This window comes from Eucalyptus grandis, chromosome 5, assembly GCF_016545825.1.
Source record: "Eucalyptus grandis isolate ANBG69807.140 chromosome 5, ASM1654582v1, whole genome shotgun sequence".
Classification (NCBI taxonomy): Eukaryota; Viridiplantae; Streptophyta; class Magnoliopsida; order Myrtales; family Myrtaceae; genus Eucalyptus; species Eucalyptus grandis.
In genome coordinates, this window is record NC_052616.1 from 49875610 (window position 1) to 49892471 (window position 16862).

General features: G+C 39.1%; 1 protein-coding gene across 4 annotated transcripts; it reads left to right on the top strand.

Moving 5' to 3' along the window:
• The first annotated feature begins 6421 nt into the window (after positions 1-6421).
• Positions 6422-9820, top strand: LOC104445345 (DNA-directed RNA polymerase III subunit RPC10). Of its 4 annotated transcripts, none has more exons than XM_039312213.1 (5): positions 6422-6529; positions 6624-6695; positions 7358-7483; positions 7579-7672; positions 8476-9098. In XM_039312213.1, the coding sequence occupies exons 3-5, from the start codon at positions 7370-7372 to the stop codon at positions 8751-8753; spliced, it is 486 nt and encodes a 161-aa protein (XP_039168147.1). In that variant the 5' UTR covers positions 6422-6529; positions 6624-6695; positions 7358-7369; the 3' UTR covers positions 8754-9098. The 4 variants fall into 4 exon arrangements, with proteins under 4 accessions (XP_039168147.1, XP_039168149.1, XP_018730219.2 ...); XM_039312215.1 differs by adding an exon at positions 9229-9820 and having other exon boundaries at positions 6431-6695; positions 8476-8504; XM_018874674.2 differs by having other exon boundaries at positions 6435-6695.
• Positions 9821-16862: the final 7042 nt, after the last annotated feature.

Here is a 16862-nt window from a genome sequence, read left to right on the forward strand (position 1 = left end):
TGGATATGAACATGCTAGCAGATGTGTTAGAAGTCGAAAGAGGAAGATATCAAATAAACAAAGTTTCCATTGCTCGGGCCACACTTGAACTAGTGAAGGACAGGAGAATGATGAAAAGATCACCTACTTAAGGATGGGTGCATTCAACATCTTACTTCACAAGATTATGATTAATTACCTCCGACCGAAATCAACTTCCAAGATTGATGTCTCAAGTTCAGAGGCCAAGCTGATGTATGCCATTCTTTTTGGAAAAAGGTTCTCTCTCCCTCACACTGTGATGTTTCACATGTATAGAGCAATGATGAAGGACAGAGGTCAACTCCCTTATCCAAGCCTTGTTACGAAGTTATTCGGACATCGAATATTCAGCCTCCACAAATCCTTTGTGTTCGACCATGCGATCATATGGTGGTAGGTCTGAAAATGGTTACCAAAATGCGTCCGAAAGAACCGAGCAAGGAGTTGGAGAAATTCAAGGAGAAGACTCTGCAAAATCTCATCAAATATCTTCTCAGCTAAAGAAAAGGGAAGGAGCCCATGGTTGCTCCATCCAAGAAAGAAGAGCTCTCCTCGTAGAGCATGAAGATGATGAGGAAGACATCACCCTCTCTGCATTGGCCTTAAAGAATTTAAGTCGTCATGTTCCACAGCAAGACTCGGAACAAATGACAAAAGAAGCAGAGGAGAAGGAAGCAGAAGAATTAGAAGCTGAAAAAGAAACAGAGGAGGAAAGACCGAAGAAGAAAAAAGAGAAGAAGGAGAACATGAGGAACACTCTTCTCCACCCGTAGGCATGAAAACGAGGGGAGATCGGGAGAAAGGAGTGAAGTCTTCATGTCCCGATGCAAGTGAAGGAGTCGGGCGCTCACCAGCGGACCCAGGATGTTTATGCATCTCGCTTTCCGGAAGAAGGTCATGAAGTGTCATCGCCAAATCTACAAGATTATGCTGATCTACCATCGTCGCATTTACTCCATCGATCGAGCCGAAGCAAGTATTCTGGACCGATAATGGAGCAGATTTTCGCAGAATCATGGATATTCTCTTGGAGATGCGATGTCGATTTATGCCTTGGGATGCGAAGTTCAAAGCTTGAAGAATGAAGGTCAAGCTTCTTCCTGTTCATTAAATGATAAAATGCAAGCCCTCTCTATTCAGAATCAGTTCAATGCCAAGAGTGAGGAGATTGCACAACTAAAGGAAGACTTTAAGAGGCTAGAAGGCATCGTTCAATCTATGGAAGATTTCCAGCTTGTCCACGTTCCCAAGCAATCTTAACTTCATCTCATCCTTTTTAATGATGACAAAAAGGGGGAGAGATGCAAGATTTGATCAAAAACTTTTAATTCATTAATCTTTTTGTTTGTTGGATTGTTTTGAGGTTTATGGTTTGAACCTCGTTTGACTTTGTTTTGTGTCCGGATGAGAACTCAACTAGACTTGGACTTGATCTTCTATTAACCAATATTGATATCTTATGAATGGCTTAATCATATACTGGACTAACCTATTTTCTATGGTTGCAGATTCTAGTGTTATTCTGTTAGCCATTTATTTCTATAAGATATGCATATGTGTTTGAGGAATGTTTTGCAGGTCAAAGATATCCAAATCTGGGAAAGTTTTGTCACCATCAAAAAGGGAGATTGTTGGAGAAATCTTCTTGAAGTGTTTTGAAGTTGACAAAACGTTTCTATCGATCTAGTCGAAGGCTTGCAGACTCGCTATTTAAAGTCCGAAGACCTCCGGACAGCCGGACTCAAGACTCAAAGTCTATCCTCATTGACGCCTCTAATCCGTTGAAGAAAGGCTATCCCGAACTGGATGTTTCGTTGAGGATTTGACCTTATCAACTGGAGAAGATCTCGTGGCTGGAGAAGACATAACGAGTCCTTTGATTGATCGAAGATTGACTCGATAATGAAGATCCAGTGATTGCCTAAATATTAGTAAAAGGTTCGCTTATGGAAACCGAGATCCCGATTGTATGGGCGAACATGATTGATGGGCTATCAACACGTTCCTTTTATAGCTTGAACAATCTTCCTAATTGATTCCGTCCAACGGGTAGATTGGAGGAATTCCTTTGGTAAGTGCCAACGGGTATGATGGCATAAAGGAGTATATAAGGAAGACTGTCTTAGTTGTTCAAGGTGTGCGCGATAGAAGAATTCCAAAGTCTGAAGCTCCTATTTGTTTAGATAAATCCTTTGAGCGAATACTTGTATAAAAAAAAAGAGAGTCTATATTTGTGAGAGACCTTGAGGAGGGGTGGTAGAACATCTACACTGTGGAATCAAGGCAAAGCTGTGTTGAACTTCTCTTTTGATTATAGTGAAATCCAGCCGATGGGTCGGTGCGGAAAGAGTGGACGTAGGCTTGGAATAAGCCGAACCACTATAAATCCTATGTTTAATTTTCTCTTCCTCATTCTCTCTACCTCGATCGTATTTCATTTTGTTACTTAAGAGAGAATTTACTTTCTATCATTTGCTAAGAATCGCTTCCGTATATCGATAAATTGTTTAGGCACCTATTCACCCCCCTCTAGGTACTCATACTAGCAATATCAATCTTCTCCGATCCAATTGCCTCCTCGAGAAGAAACTTAGCCAAGGCAAGGAAAAGTTTTGATTTTCCATTGTCCAATCGAACCCGATAATTTCAACCCTTTTGAGACGATTTGCCACACAAAAGAACTCATTCTGTGACCGCCAAAATTGCTTTTCATCGAAGTCGCAAAGCTCCGAAAAATCCTCGTTCTTCAATTGAAAACACACATCAATAGTAGCTTTTCGGAGCTAATTAGTAGAAGCAATAATGTAGCAGTGACATTAAGTACCAAAAAAAGAATGTAAAACAAACAAGATTCGCAATTTCAAATTATATTGCCCTGAGATTTTGAAAATTATAGCTTGATCACAGTAACATAATGGGGAAATTGTAAATTACATTAAATGCTTTTGTTGACCTCACTTGACATAACAACCAATAAAATATACGCGAGCTGTTAAACTAATGTATTGAGTTTGAATTCGGATAACGTTTTATTAAACCGAATTTTATTGACGAAGATTTTGTTAGGTGGATTACAGATTAGATGAGGAAGTCTTTCTTCTTATTGGACTTTATTTCGGACGTGCAAAATAAGTAAAGAAATGAAAGAAGAAAATTAACCTATCACTACAAGACAAAAGAGAAAATAAAAGAAAATAAAGATAAAGTAAAGGTTTTCTTTTCTTCTTTATGCAAAGCCTTGCTATGTTGAAGAATCAATAGTGGTGGGCCAGCGCAAATTGTTGACACGCACGTAAAAAGGGTCGTTATTTTTTGGCTGGAAAATGACTTGAAGCCCTAAAAATAGACGGGCAGCACGTCCAGAGAGCGCCGCTCGAAAGAGGAGCCACCCACGCGTTCAAGAAAACGAGAATGCGAAGCAGTTCTTACGCGGACCAAGAAAAAAATAGATGCTGGAATTCTTGTTTTCAATGTAGGTAGAGCGTTTTTGTTTTAAGCTTGAACACATGATGATTTTGCGATGGTGAGTTTATGTCCAAATAAATTATTTATTTATAAATATTTTGGATTTGAGTTAAATTTTGGTGTGAGAAAAATATAGATACCAATATTCAGACTGAATCACGTAAATTTTTTGTATCCTTATTATTTATTATTTATCTCTCTAGAATTTGCACATCGACATAAATTGCAAGATCCCATCATTTTCGCATACGATATTCCAACACGAGCATGTACATGCATTAAATAAATGAAAATAAGATTTTATACATGAAATTTCAAATAAATGAAAAGAATATTTGATACGTGAAATTGGGTTATTTTAGAGAATGAATCCAATTTGTGGTAGTATGAGAAAATTATAAGTAACTTGAAATCTTTAAGAAATTTTTGACAAGGGTATGATAGTTAAAATGATGGAGGTGACATGTGTTATAAGCTTAATAAAGGACTGTCTTCAAATTATCTTTTTGTCCATTATTAAGTACATACTTTTGCCTTTTGTCTTATAGTAGGCAGGTAATTGATCGAAATTCTTGGGCCGAAATATGAAACTTTTAATTTCCTTTGCAGTATAGAGAGATAGAAGAATTATATATTCAATCTAAACTTTTAACTCAAAAGTAGTTAGTATGAGAGCACACAATTAAAACAAACAATCTTAAATAGATTATATGCCTCCCCCAAAATCAAGCATAAACCTATGAAATTAAAAAAAAAAAAAAAAAGCAATAATAGATTATATCGCTCAACTGGCGACCAGCAGGGGCTCTTGAAGAAATCGTAGCTGCGAATGGAGCTCCATGAATATCGATGTCGTTATTCTTGCCATAACTTTGGAAAACTTTACAAAGGGCCATGAGCAAACGAACTCCTTCATAGTACCCTTTACTTTGCAGTCAATTCACTTGTGTTCCGCACCCATTTCGAATAAGACAGCGAGAACATACAAAACCAAGATCATGAAAATGCAAAATCAGCTCGAATCATGATACAAACACGGTAAAATAAGAGTCCACACAACTTTTCAGCATCAATGGACACTAATCTAGAAGAATCAAACTGAAACCTAAATCAAATACACATCGAGACGAACCTTACTACATGATCAAGAGAATTAAAGTGGACGAGATCATGGATGGGGCTAGGCATGATGACGAGCTCGTCAAAGGGACCCAATCAAATGGAGGCCTAAAAGTTGATGAGGCTAAGAGAGATGGTGCGGCCATAATAGACGTCATTAGGGTTCCCCAAGAGACCAACGTGAAACCTTGTGCTCAATCACCATGTCGGAAACAATTGGAGGTGGAGGCGGAGGGGGCTTGAGAACCAGCAACTATGATTGGTAAGGCTATTAGGGGAAGCGACGTGCCAAAGGCAGATTTCCCCGACGTGCCAAAGGCAGATTTGAGCAACAGTTGCGACTGGCAGAACTTTTTAAAGAGGCAGAGGCAATGGGATGTCGGAGAAAGAAAGAGAAGATGTGTCGGGGTTGTTCTTCTCTAAAAGAGAACTTAAAAAGCCCTTAAAAATTAAAAAGAGGAAAGAGTTTTTTTAAGCTGGAGTTCGAACGTTTATTGTTCTCAGTCCTCTTCTTTGTCTACAAGCCAGAAGAGAGAAAAAGAAAACCTTTGATTTTAGTCTTTTTAAATTTCCAGGTAGTCTAAGTCAAAGGACACATGTCATCCTTTAGATGGAGCCACTTAAGGTCACGTGCATCACCTATTCTGATGACATAGTAATTGGTAAGCACTGAATATTTTCTCCACTTATATATTCGCACTTTTATTTTTAGCATTTGCGTTTATTTAATTCAGTCTCAAGCCAAGTTCTTTCTTTTGCAAGATGAACCCAAAATCGTTTTTTCCTTTTAAAAAAAAAAAATCCAATTTTTGGTAAAGAATATTTCACTTCCCGGGTGAAATCCCATTTTTGGCGAAACAATATTATATTCATTTTTTTATATTTTTTTCAATTATAAAGATAATGCCCTTGTTTTTTTTTAATATGCAAAAACCACTTTTTCATAGCAGTCCTTTTTTCCTATTAAATGAGTTCATTTTGTCAAAGTAAAAAAGAAAATTAGACTGTTAAAGAGTAGTCTACAAAACAAAGAATTAAATGATTGAAAATAGTGTCAAACCTCAAAAAAAAATTATTGAATATAGTGACTTTTTTTACCCAAATTAGTTCATCAACTTTGTCTTGATTCATTTTTTTTTTTGTTATCGATGCAACAATCTCTTTTATTTGAGTATATCGGTTGAATACAATTACAATTTCATTCATTTTAATTGTTATTAACTCCAACTATACATTAATCATTCTAGTTTTTGTATCAAATAGATTATGAAAAATTAGCATAAATGGGAGGATTTTAATACTAAAAATAAATGCACTTTTTTTTTTTAAAAAATTTAGAAAAGGTTAATATTTTAGTAAGGCATCAAACTTTGTTGATTTACAATCTAACAAAAACACTTTAGAGGAATTTTATTCTGTTCACTTTGACATAATAGAATTTAATTAATGCTATTTTATGTAAAAGAATAATGAGGATATTGAACATAAAAGAATTAATTTTCTTCTTTATTGATTGGTGCCTGTTCTAATAATATTTAAAAGGTTCAATTATGAAAAGCTTAATCTTTCGTAATTAAGCTTCGTCAGCTTAATTTTTCAGAATAATCAGTTGATCCATAATAATCTAACTTAACTTTCTTATTACAAATAATCATCATTTTAAAAATAATAAAAAAACCAAAATTAATAAGAACTTGGAATATCATCTAGTATATAATTTTCATAAATTAGTTTTCATTAATCTTTTAGTAAAAATAAATTAGTCTTGCCGAAAAAAAAAGTGCGAGAAAATCATATGATATAAAACTAATTTACAGGAAAACCCACCAGCCATTGAAGTACTGAATGTTGCCCCCAAGCCGCTCCTTCACTCACCACCGTCTCCGGCGGCGCCGCCGCGATCTCCGGCATCGCTCCGTCGCAGGTAACGGCGACTGCTCTGCCGCCGCCATACGTGCATGAAGTCGCGTATCTTTGTATTCCTCCTTCGCACGGATTGATTCTGTTCCACCGTACAGAGAGGCCGCGGCACCGTCGTCTCCGGCTCGACAGCGCGAGGAGCTCCGGAACACCGCCGCCGCCATCCACAGGTAAAGCCGAATCCAGGGGCTTCGGCGGCTTCTCTATTTCGATTTGGGTTCATGTCGCCGGGATTGCTCCGTTGATGTCTCTGTTCTCCGGCGACCATCTGGTTTTTTTCTGCTCGTTAGACGTGGGTGTCGATTGAAGCAGAAGAATTTTCGATCTTGATTTATGTTGGAGGGCATGAACTTGCGATGGAATGGATGTGTGTGATGTGTAGGATTGATGTTGTATGTATACCGAGGAATTTGCGCATTTGTTAGAAGCCGAGCTCGTTTGTACATCGCCTTGTAGATGTCTTGTTTCAATCTTCAAAGTGCAGGTTGAGTAGCTGCAGAAACTTGATTGCATTCCCATTTACTCATATTTTGATGTTTTTTTTTTTCCTGCTTATGATCGAGTTAGTATTACATACAATTCTCTTTGTATTTCAGTGAATACTAGGCCGACAATCAGTCCCGGATTTGCTGTTCTAACCAGGCTTCACCGTCCCTTTTTCTAGTTTTAGTTGCTGAGTTGAATTAGAAGTTCTTCCCTGAACTTTGAAGAGGAATGTGTTAATTTCATTGCCGTGCTATGTTTTAGTATTGTCCTTAGTGCGCGTCGATGTGGGACTTGGTTTTTCTTTCTTTTTTCCTCCACTGTCCTTACGACTAAGTGCATTATGCAGAGGGGATAGCAAATGGAGTTTTGCCCGACTTGTGGAAACTTGTTGCAGTACGAGTTGCCTCATAGGGAGCGGCCAGCCAGATTTTTCTGCCCAACTTGTCCCTATGTCTGTAATATCGAGACCAAGGCAGGAATTTGCTTTGTTCCTGTTGTTGCTCGGCCCTTGGACATATCTTTGGCATGAATTTTTTTACGACCACAGCCTTGGTCGTCCGTTTGCAGGTTAAGATAAAGAGGAAGCAACATCTGGTTAGGAAGAAGATGGACCCCGTGTTCTCGGAAGAAGATAGGAGAAATGGACCCCAAACTGATGGCGGTCTGTCTTTCTTTCCCTTTTATTTCCTGAGTTCTTTCTGCACCTTCCTTGGCTTGAATAAGCTAATGGATAGGAAATAAATTAGGCCTATAAATCACTAAAGATTCATAGCTGATGAAGAGTGTTTTCTTGTAATCTTATGAAAAGTTATTTTCTTAAAGCAGCTCAAAAGTTAAGTAAATAAGAAAGCAAGGGCGGCAGTCTCTCTTTTTGATAGTGGTGATGAAGCAATAAAACTACAAAGAGAAATCTATAGTATGTGTTATCCTTGTAGGATCTCCCTGTGTTCTAACTGCCAATGGTTGTACGTGCCACAACCAAAGAATAAAAATAGCAATAAGAAAACAACATTGAGAAACTGGGTTCAACTGTGCAAATCCATGTTTTCATCTTTGTTGAGATGAAGAAAAGCACTTACTGCTGTTGTCTAGTTTGCCGATTGTTTTTGGAGTTGGTGTCCTGATATATTCAGGTACTTTATTTCTATACCTTGAGAGATGTTGTTAAAGTTATCAGATGTTATGCTTCATATTTGGTTGACCTGAGAGTTGAGATTTTTGGCATTGTATAATTCTAATGCTTCATATTTGGTTGACCTGAGAGTTGAGATTTTTGGCATTGTATAATTCTAAAAGCTATAGGTATCATAGTATAGCTGTCATGTTGCTGTTTAAGTTGGCCTTAAGCGCAATCATAACTACGTCGTCACTTGTTCTTATTTGTCTGATATACATTGATATTTGTTTGATCATGGTGCATTATGTTTGGAGTGGTGGGGTTGTTGATTCGTTTTCCATTTGCAGTGACATGCCCACACTGCGGCCATGGAAAGGCTATCTACCATCAAGCCCAGATCCGTTCTGCTGATGAGCCGATGACAACATTCTATTGGTGCCTGAACGAGAAATGTAAAAGAACTGGCGGGAGGATTGAGCTCTCGGTGCCACAGTCGCAAAGCCAATTCAGTACCCCGCGTGGCCTAAAGGCAGAACTGGAAATCATGTTCAACTGGTATTTGGGCCTTGTAGAAACCGTGATCTCAATGTTTTATCCTTTCCCAGATGTTGCATGGCGAACATAATTTGTCTTCTTCGGTGTCTGTCTTCACTTGAAAGAAACAGATTGAATTAGGAGGGAAAAGAAAGCATTCTCTCCGGTGGATTCCTCCTCCTGGAACATGAAAAGTGAACCAGACAGGCATGAGAAACAGCACATGCGACGGGGATAGTGGCTTGTCATTTGTTGAGTGCACTTGGGTTGATGTTGCTGAATAGGATTTCCACATTGAATAAGCTTTATCTGATTTTTTTCTGGTAACCCAACATTCTAGGGTTTTATAGAGATTGGATAGATTACCATGTTAATAGGTTCAGATTTGAGTACCCTCATAATAATCTCTTCGATACAAGTACAGGGCTTCCAATCATAGCAGAGCGATCGATATATGATGCGACCTCATTGAGTACCGGTTTTTTCTTTTCTCTTTTTGGTCTGTTGAGTGCCCAGGTTAAATAACTGCCTGTACACATTCTCTCGAGTCATCATCATTTAGAAAGGCTATCTACCATCAAGCCCAGATCCGTTCTGCTGATGAGCCGATGACAACATTCTATTGGTGCCTGAACGAGAAATGTGGCAAGAACTGGCGGGAAGATTGAGCTCTCTGTGCCACAGTCACAAAGCCGATTCAGTACCCCCGTGTGGCCTAAAAGGCAGGACTGGAAATCACGTTCAACTGGTACTTGGGCCTAGTAGAAACCATGATTTCGATGTTTTATCCTTTCCCGGATGTTGCATGCGCTCCTTCGGCATCTGTCTTCACTTAAAAGAAACAGATTGAATTAGGAGGAGGGAAAAGAAAGCATTCTCTCCGGTGGATTCCTCATCCTGGAACATGAAAAGTGAACTAGACAGACACGAGAAACATCACATATGACGGGGATAGTGGCTTGTTATTTGTTGAGTGCACTAGTGGGGTTGATGTTGCTAAATAGGAGTTCCCCATTGAATAGCTTGATGTTGGCAAGAGAAGTTAACCATATCTGATTTTCTATCCTTACCCAACAATCTAGGGCTTTATAGAGATCGAATAGATTATCTATGTTAATAGGTTTGGATTTGAGTACCCTCATAATAATCTCTTCGATACAAGTATAGAGCTTCCAACCAAAGCAGAGTGATTGACGTATGATGCAACCTCATGGAGTACCCTTTTCTCTTTTTGGGTCTGTTGAGTAGCCAGCTTAAATAACTGCCTGTACACATTCTCTCGAATTATCATCATTTGGAGAGGAGAAATCCGTTGCGATTAGTGGAGTACTCAATGACTCGAACCTCGCAATGAAAGGAGTCAGCTGGCGGGAAGTTATGTACATTACAGATCTATACCGTCCCAATCGCTAATGACATAAATTTCGTTAAGAGACGGGATTTGATCGACAGGTAACCTTCCTTGTGTGTGTATTGATTCTGACAATAAGCTTTCCAGGTGTAATTCTAGGAGCGAATATGTTTGGACCATATTCATCATAATCAAAAATTTATAAGAGATTCTAGTTCTCTGCGTTCATTGTTCATGATTGTGTTACGTCTCGATAATCAAGGACGACGATATAAATTGAAAAATGATTATCAAGATAATGCACTTTATCGTTCAATATGAGATCTCAAATTTTCGGAATATGCTCAGATTACATGAAGTACAACGGCTAGAAATTGGGCTTGGATTTCTTTCTACTTGCTTATTGTCCAAGAAGGATGATTATCCACGCAATCTTTCCCCACTGAATGATCATAATTCTTACAACAATCAATTTGAGATGAGATGCACTTTCCAAGCGAATAACTCGACTTATGAAAACCTAATCTCTATCATATGGGCAGCAGAATCGAGGGAGACTCTGTTCTTAGCATCTTAGGAGTGATTAGATCTTTCAAATTCATTCAAGTCCAACAAGTTGATTGGATAAATGATCCTCATAATTTATGTTCAATGGTCACCTTGGAGAATGAGAAGTATTAAAGGAGATCGTGATGTTGAAGAAAAAACAAGAGAATCGAAGTCCAAAACTTCCAAAATTCAAGAGAGCTTCGTCCTTGCACACTCATCTTTGTAAGATTAATTTATAATTACTTAGAGGTTGTTGTTGGAGTGTGAGATCAAAAGATTCGATTGTACTTACTCGAGTCAAGAGTACTCAGTTGTTGTAAACCCTGATGGATTTACTAGTGAAATCCAACCGATGGGCTATTAACTTGGAAGGGTGGACATAGGCCTATCTAAGCTAAGTTGAACCACTATAATTGTTATGTGCAATTTTCTCTATCAATTAAGCTCGTATTTACTTTTCTGCACCATACACAATTTAGGGTCTTGCTAAGAGAACGGCACTGTTATTCTCTTATAATAATGGTGTCTTGTGGACTATAGATTCCCATTCAATGGGTATGGCAACCAACAAAACAAATTTGGAAAATAAATCATGATAGAAAATTCTAAATATTGAATAATAATTATTTTTTCCATAAAGAAGGTGAAAATTCCTATTTAGCCCATTAATATATTGCATAACTACTTAAATATAAAATTCCATTCTTTTGCAAAGTACTTGCGAAAATACTCTCACTAATTATAAATACAATAAAAGTCAATTAGCAAGCCACACATGCATTTTAACTTAATTTAATGAGATTTAAAAAAATTACCGAATAAGTGAAAAATTTGAAAGTTGGCTAGCATGGTAAAAAAGTGAGGTTGTACAAAAGAAAAAGCATTGATCATTATACTTGAATTTTAATTTAAAATTCATTTTTGGTTAATCACAAGATGAACTTGATTTTTATTATTGAGTTAACTTTGTCTAACTTGGTCCGCGATGGCTTTAAGTTAGGTAAATTAGGCATTCAACTCTTTATTTTAATAATTTTATTCATTTTGTTCATTGGCGAATATTTTCATATAAAATTGCACGTGTGAAAAATGTTTAATCATAGAGGTGTTGTTAATATATCCAACATTCATTTTGTCTTATAAAAAAATATTTAAACCATTCTCTCTGAATTCTGTGTAAGATATTTCATGTTGATGATATTTCTAAGAACTACCTTTTTCTATTTTTTTTTTATTTGATTTAACGTAAATTTTGAATTCCACGCGGTGGACCCACCAGATGGGATCTCCACTTTTCTGAAGGAATTCGGTTTCCTCGAGAAAATTTGTGGCGCAGGCAGCACGGTTTAGGAGCGACGGCGCCGTCCCTTTCTCATTTCCTTGGTCTTTTACATTATTAAAATCGATTATTTTTAATTTTCGCATATTCGCCTATTCAGGTTATAATTCTAACCCCGTCGGACGCGGTTGGCAGGATCAGCGTGCGATGTTTTAGCCGGCACTTGCCACCAGCACAACCGTTGGATCTGGCGGTAAGTTGGGCCCCACCCAATCCTCGCCGCACACGTGTCATCGCACCGACAGATGCTCGCGACCATTGCTGACGTGTCCTGACGTCTCCGTTATTGACCACCTCCTCCTCCATGCTTTACTCTCGAGTGATCAGCAACTCGGCGGAATTCTTGGCGATTTTTATTTTTTTTGTGTTGGAGGAACTATTTTAACCGACAGCAGCCAAGTAAACTCTTAAGTGATGCTAACCCAGAACCCACCATCAGAGCGCCACGCGTAATATACCTAATGGTCTGCCAGCCTTCTTACAATTTGCATTGCAAGGGCTTTGAACACCTGATTTTTCTCTTCAAAGGCATGAGCCTACCCAATAGAGCCATGATGGCTGGTGGTATTCTCGGCGATTTTCCCATGCCCTTTCTTGAGAAAATTCCCCTGCCGGCGCACGAAAATGGAGCCAGCCAAGCGAGGGAAGGCGGCGCGTGGCGGCCAGCCCCGACGGAAGGCCGATTTGGCCGCCGTGCTCCGGAAGTTGTGGTACCACCTGCGGCTCTCTATCAGGCCTCGACCAGGGTCCCGACCTGGGACGCCGTCATGCTGACCGCCACTAGCCCCGAGCAAACCCGGCTCTACGAGTGACAGCTCGGCCGGCCCAAGCGCATGGGCTGGATTGCCGCCGCCGCCGCCACCACCATCGCCATCACCATGCCCAATCTCGACGGCCAGCACGTCAGCTTGGGCGCTGTGACGCTCAACACCGTCTGTGCGCTTGCGGAGCTTTCCCGGAAGCTCGGCGTCGGTATTGCTCCGGAGGTAGCTCCTCTACTGACAAGTTTTGCATTTTATCAAAATTTGGAACGGGTGCGTGACAAATTCAATTTCATGCACGACAATTTGTTCCTCACAGTCGATCTCAAAGACAGATTCTTAGCTCAGCAGTCTGTAGTGAGAATGAAGTGGGCCATGCTATTGGCATGCACGTATGAGGAAGTCTGCATTCCCTTTTGACGGAGACTTGATTCTAGTATCAACTGTAACTGAAATTCTTCTTTTTAAAATTAAGGAAATTTAACAATCCTAGAAAATTGACAAGATGGGCCAGCTCTTTTCCACGAAAGTTTGATGCTTAACCCGTTGCAGTTCGACACGTCACTGCCTGCTCCATATGTTTTCATGCGATGGTTTCTCAAGGCTGCTGGGTCTGATAAACAGGTTAGGCAAGTCATCATCTCTCACGATATCGGAAATGAGGAAACTGCGATAAATTCACACGTCCGGAGAAAATTGAACATGTGGTCCCTCTCAAGTGAGTGTCCTAAAAACTGTTGTTAAAGCCTTCTTTAATCAAGTCTTGTGGACTCGATCAATAATGATTTATGTATTTATATTTTGATGAACATGAAGAATTACGGAAGTCATATCCAAAAAGCACGAAGTAGAAAATATCGAAGAGAAGGAAAAAAAAATGAGATTTAAGTTAGAGGGAATACGGCACTTGTTCCAACTTCATGATGCGTTCACTTCTAATTTTCGGTTCATACATTTTCATATTACTTAATCATATGAGTAGTCAAACAAAGCTAGCGGATGAATATCAAATTAACCAGAGATGTGTCGAAGGTTCTGATCGTACGGATTTGAGAGAAAAGAGAGAGGCAATGATTTTCATCACGTAACTATCGAAGGAAAAATATGCTACTACAAAAACATAAAATCCCAACCGTCACATCCAAGATATCAAGGCCAACACTTTTAATCAGAACAATCATCTCCATTTTTCTTGACCAACACAATATTCCATTCTTTTTTTTATGTCGAAAAGATGGGTGATATTCGTGGCAATGATTTTCATCACGTAACTATTGAAGGAAAAACATGCTCCCACAAAAACATACAATCAACTGTCACATCCTAGATATCAAGGCCAACACTTTTAATCAGAACAATTATCTCCCTTTTTCTTGACCAACACAATATTCTATTCCCTTTATTTTTGGTCGAAAATATGGGTGATATTTATTGCGTCACAAAATTCGCTAAAAATACATCTAGAATATCGACACATAACATATCGAAAAGAGCGTACCTCAATATAGATGGCGCTAGCAACACCATAAATCATTATTGACCAACTCCACACAAAGACTCATTATTGACCGATTCCACAAATCATTATATTGAGCATACAAAGACTCTCATTTATTTATTTTACAAAGCCATGAAAAGCAAGTTCACACACAAAGACTCAACAGGAACAACAGAAGACACGACATTTATTATTCACCATATGGAAAAGTAGAAGTCGCTTCCTTCATGGCTGGAGGGCTTCCCGCCCTCCACTTAAGCTCCCTCTTCATCCCCATTCCCATCATCCACTGGAGCTTTGTTCAGGTCCAAATTCTTGTGAATCTCCTTCCTCTGTCTAATATGGACGTGCCGGTGCCCATTGACAGCATGCGGACTGTCAAAAGGTTTCTTGCACTCGCGGCACTTCCAGCAGGTGTTCATAGGATCTTTCTCCCCGTACTTCCACCTTTTTTCAGGAGGACTGCCGATCGGTCCAGTTCCAGCTTGCCGTGGGGCTAAGGCAGACATATCTCCGATGTGGCTGGCCAGATCGTCCTGCTTTGGGCCGGGGGGATTTCTCGCCGGAGACTGGTTTGGACGATTCTGAGCGGGGAATGATTTGCTTTGTAAATCGACTAGCATAACTGCATGAGGGGTTGCTTATAAATACTAGAGCATAAAGTGCGAAGCTTGTCCGCTAAGTGAAAATTACGTCAAACACGCATTGGGTGCATGGATTCTCTCTTTGTCCACGACCAAACGTTACATAAGGCGGACCCCCACTTAACCGACCGGTGCCAGTAAGTTTGGGTACACGAGCACTGTGTATTGAGATCTTTTTCCTAAGGACGCAGTATCTTGAAATTTTGAGTGGCTGTTGCCTTGGATCGCGGCACGTATAAGCGCACGTCTACATTAAGTATTGAATAAACTGATCAGATGCTAATTTGATGTTTTCGGCACTCAATGTGAGCACAGCGCACAACATACCTCGGAATCTTTCTAGGAATCACTTACAGGCCTTTTGAATATTTCATCATTGCATCTGATCTATCTTTTCGAACAACCACTTTGGACTTTTTGTTTCAAATTTGATGCAATAATTTAAAAACATGAAAATTAATATGGGCATACCAAAAACTATCATCGAGATTGCCTCATGCTCCCATTACTGCTTGCAAGGATAATATTTCGATAGGAAATTACCAAAAAAAAATCATAAACTTATTACATTTATATCAAGTTAGTCCTAATTTTTTTTAATTGTGTCGATTAAATTGTAAATATTGTCACGCTTTATCACTAATTTTTGCTATAAATCACTAAGGATGAGTTACATCGAACCTGTCCAATCTGACCGCAAAGAGAGCTACCAACTCCGGCTGGGAAATTCGGAGAATACGCCCCCACATAATTCTCAGAGATTGATTTCTGGATCGCAGGAGTACTTTCTCATACGACGTACGGATCGCGCATCCATTCTCCCTGCCCTTAAAAGGTCCATTACAATAACGACGACGACAAAAAGCAAAAGTAAGGGCGACTTTTTTCTTCTTCTTCTTATTCAAACGTCTCAACCCTCCATTATCTCTCTCTTGCTCGTATGATCAAAGAGCATGCGCCATTCGTCTGGTCCACAACACGCCAATACACCATTTCACTTGGAATCTCTTACATGAGATTAGCTAATGACTTTATTCATTTGATATCGCCAAAGAATAAAAGTATAGTTAGCGTGTGGCGAGAAAGGAGAAAAAGGCCAGACCCAAAAGAAGAAACCGCCATTTGAGCACCACACAAATTAGAGCTTTTCGATTCCCCATTATCAAACACAACCATCCAATAAAATCTCCCCTAGAAGCTTACATAGAATCGTGCGTCAACAAGAATAGATTTAGCACGATTTAAATAGTAAAGGCCCGAAAGTAGATGATATGAGGCCGACTGCAAAAGCATACATATAACTGTGTACAGAACCAAAGATAGATTAATACCGTGACTTTATTAGAATTTGGATTGCATATGACTAGCCTTTCCAGGAGTGGAGAACTCTGCAGCAAGTATGCCATCCTGGAAAGGTCGCTTTTACAAAAGGTAGTGTTCACTATGATATTACGCCATCTCGATGATAGGTAAGACATTCCCATTACCTCGAGAGCTGATAAAACCTGAAAACAACTTGAATTGTGAACCAACTAGCAAAAGAAGATATGACCATTGCTTCATTTTCTATTTCTACCAGTAATAAAAGCGTTAATACGAAAAATCCTCTCAATTATTATGACTCATGACTCAGCGAGGTCTATATGAGTCTGATATAACAGGAGAATCTTTTTCCACGACTGAGGAATCACCTCGCTCACTGCAACAAATACTAAGAATTTGATTGATTTGGTGTTACTTAGCTGAGCAAACTGAAAATACATAAAACCCTATGGTTCTGTCTTGTGAATTTATTTTTTGCCTTCTGATACAATGCTTTAAGAGCGAAACGGATGGGCACCAGCTTACAGGGACAATGACATAACATACAGCAGCAGCCTTTGCTTTCAAGAGAGAGGGAGATAGAAAATACTCGAGGCTACATCTTTATTCAACAACTGATTTTCTTTTGTCGCAATTATGGGTATTTGTAGCCGAACATTATGTAAAGAAAAGGAAGTAATCTAGCTAATAAGGAAAATAATTATCTTGATCTAACAAGGATACTAGTCATTCCAG

Coding starts and splice junctions, on each gene's coding strand:
- LOC104445345 (XM_039312213.1), top strand. CDS start 7,370: ATGGAGTTTTGCCCGACTTGTGGAAACTTGTTGCAGTACGAGTTGCCT. Junction 7,484..7,578: donor TCTGTAATATCGAGACCAAG/GCAGGAATTTGC, acceptor GTCCGTTTGCAG/GTTAAGATAAAGAGGAAGCA. Junction 7,673..8,475: donor TGGACCCCAAACTGATGGCG/GTCTGTCTTTCT, acceptor TTCCATTTGCAG/TGACATGCCCACACTGCGGC.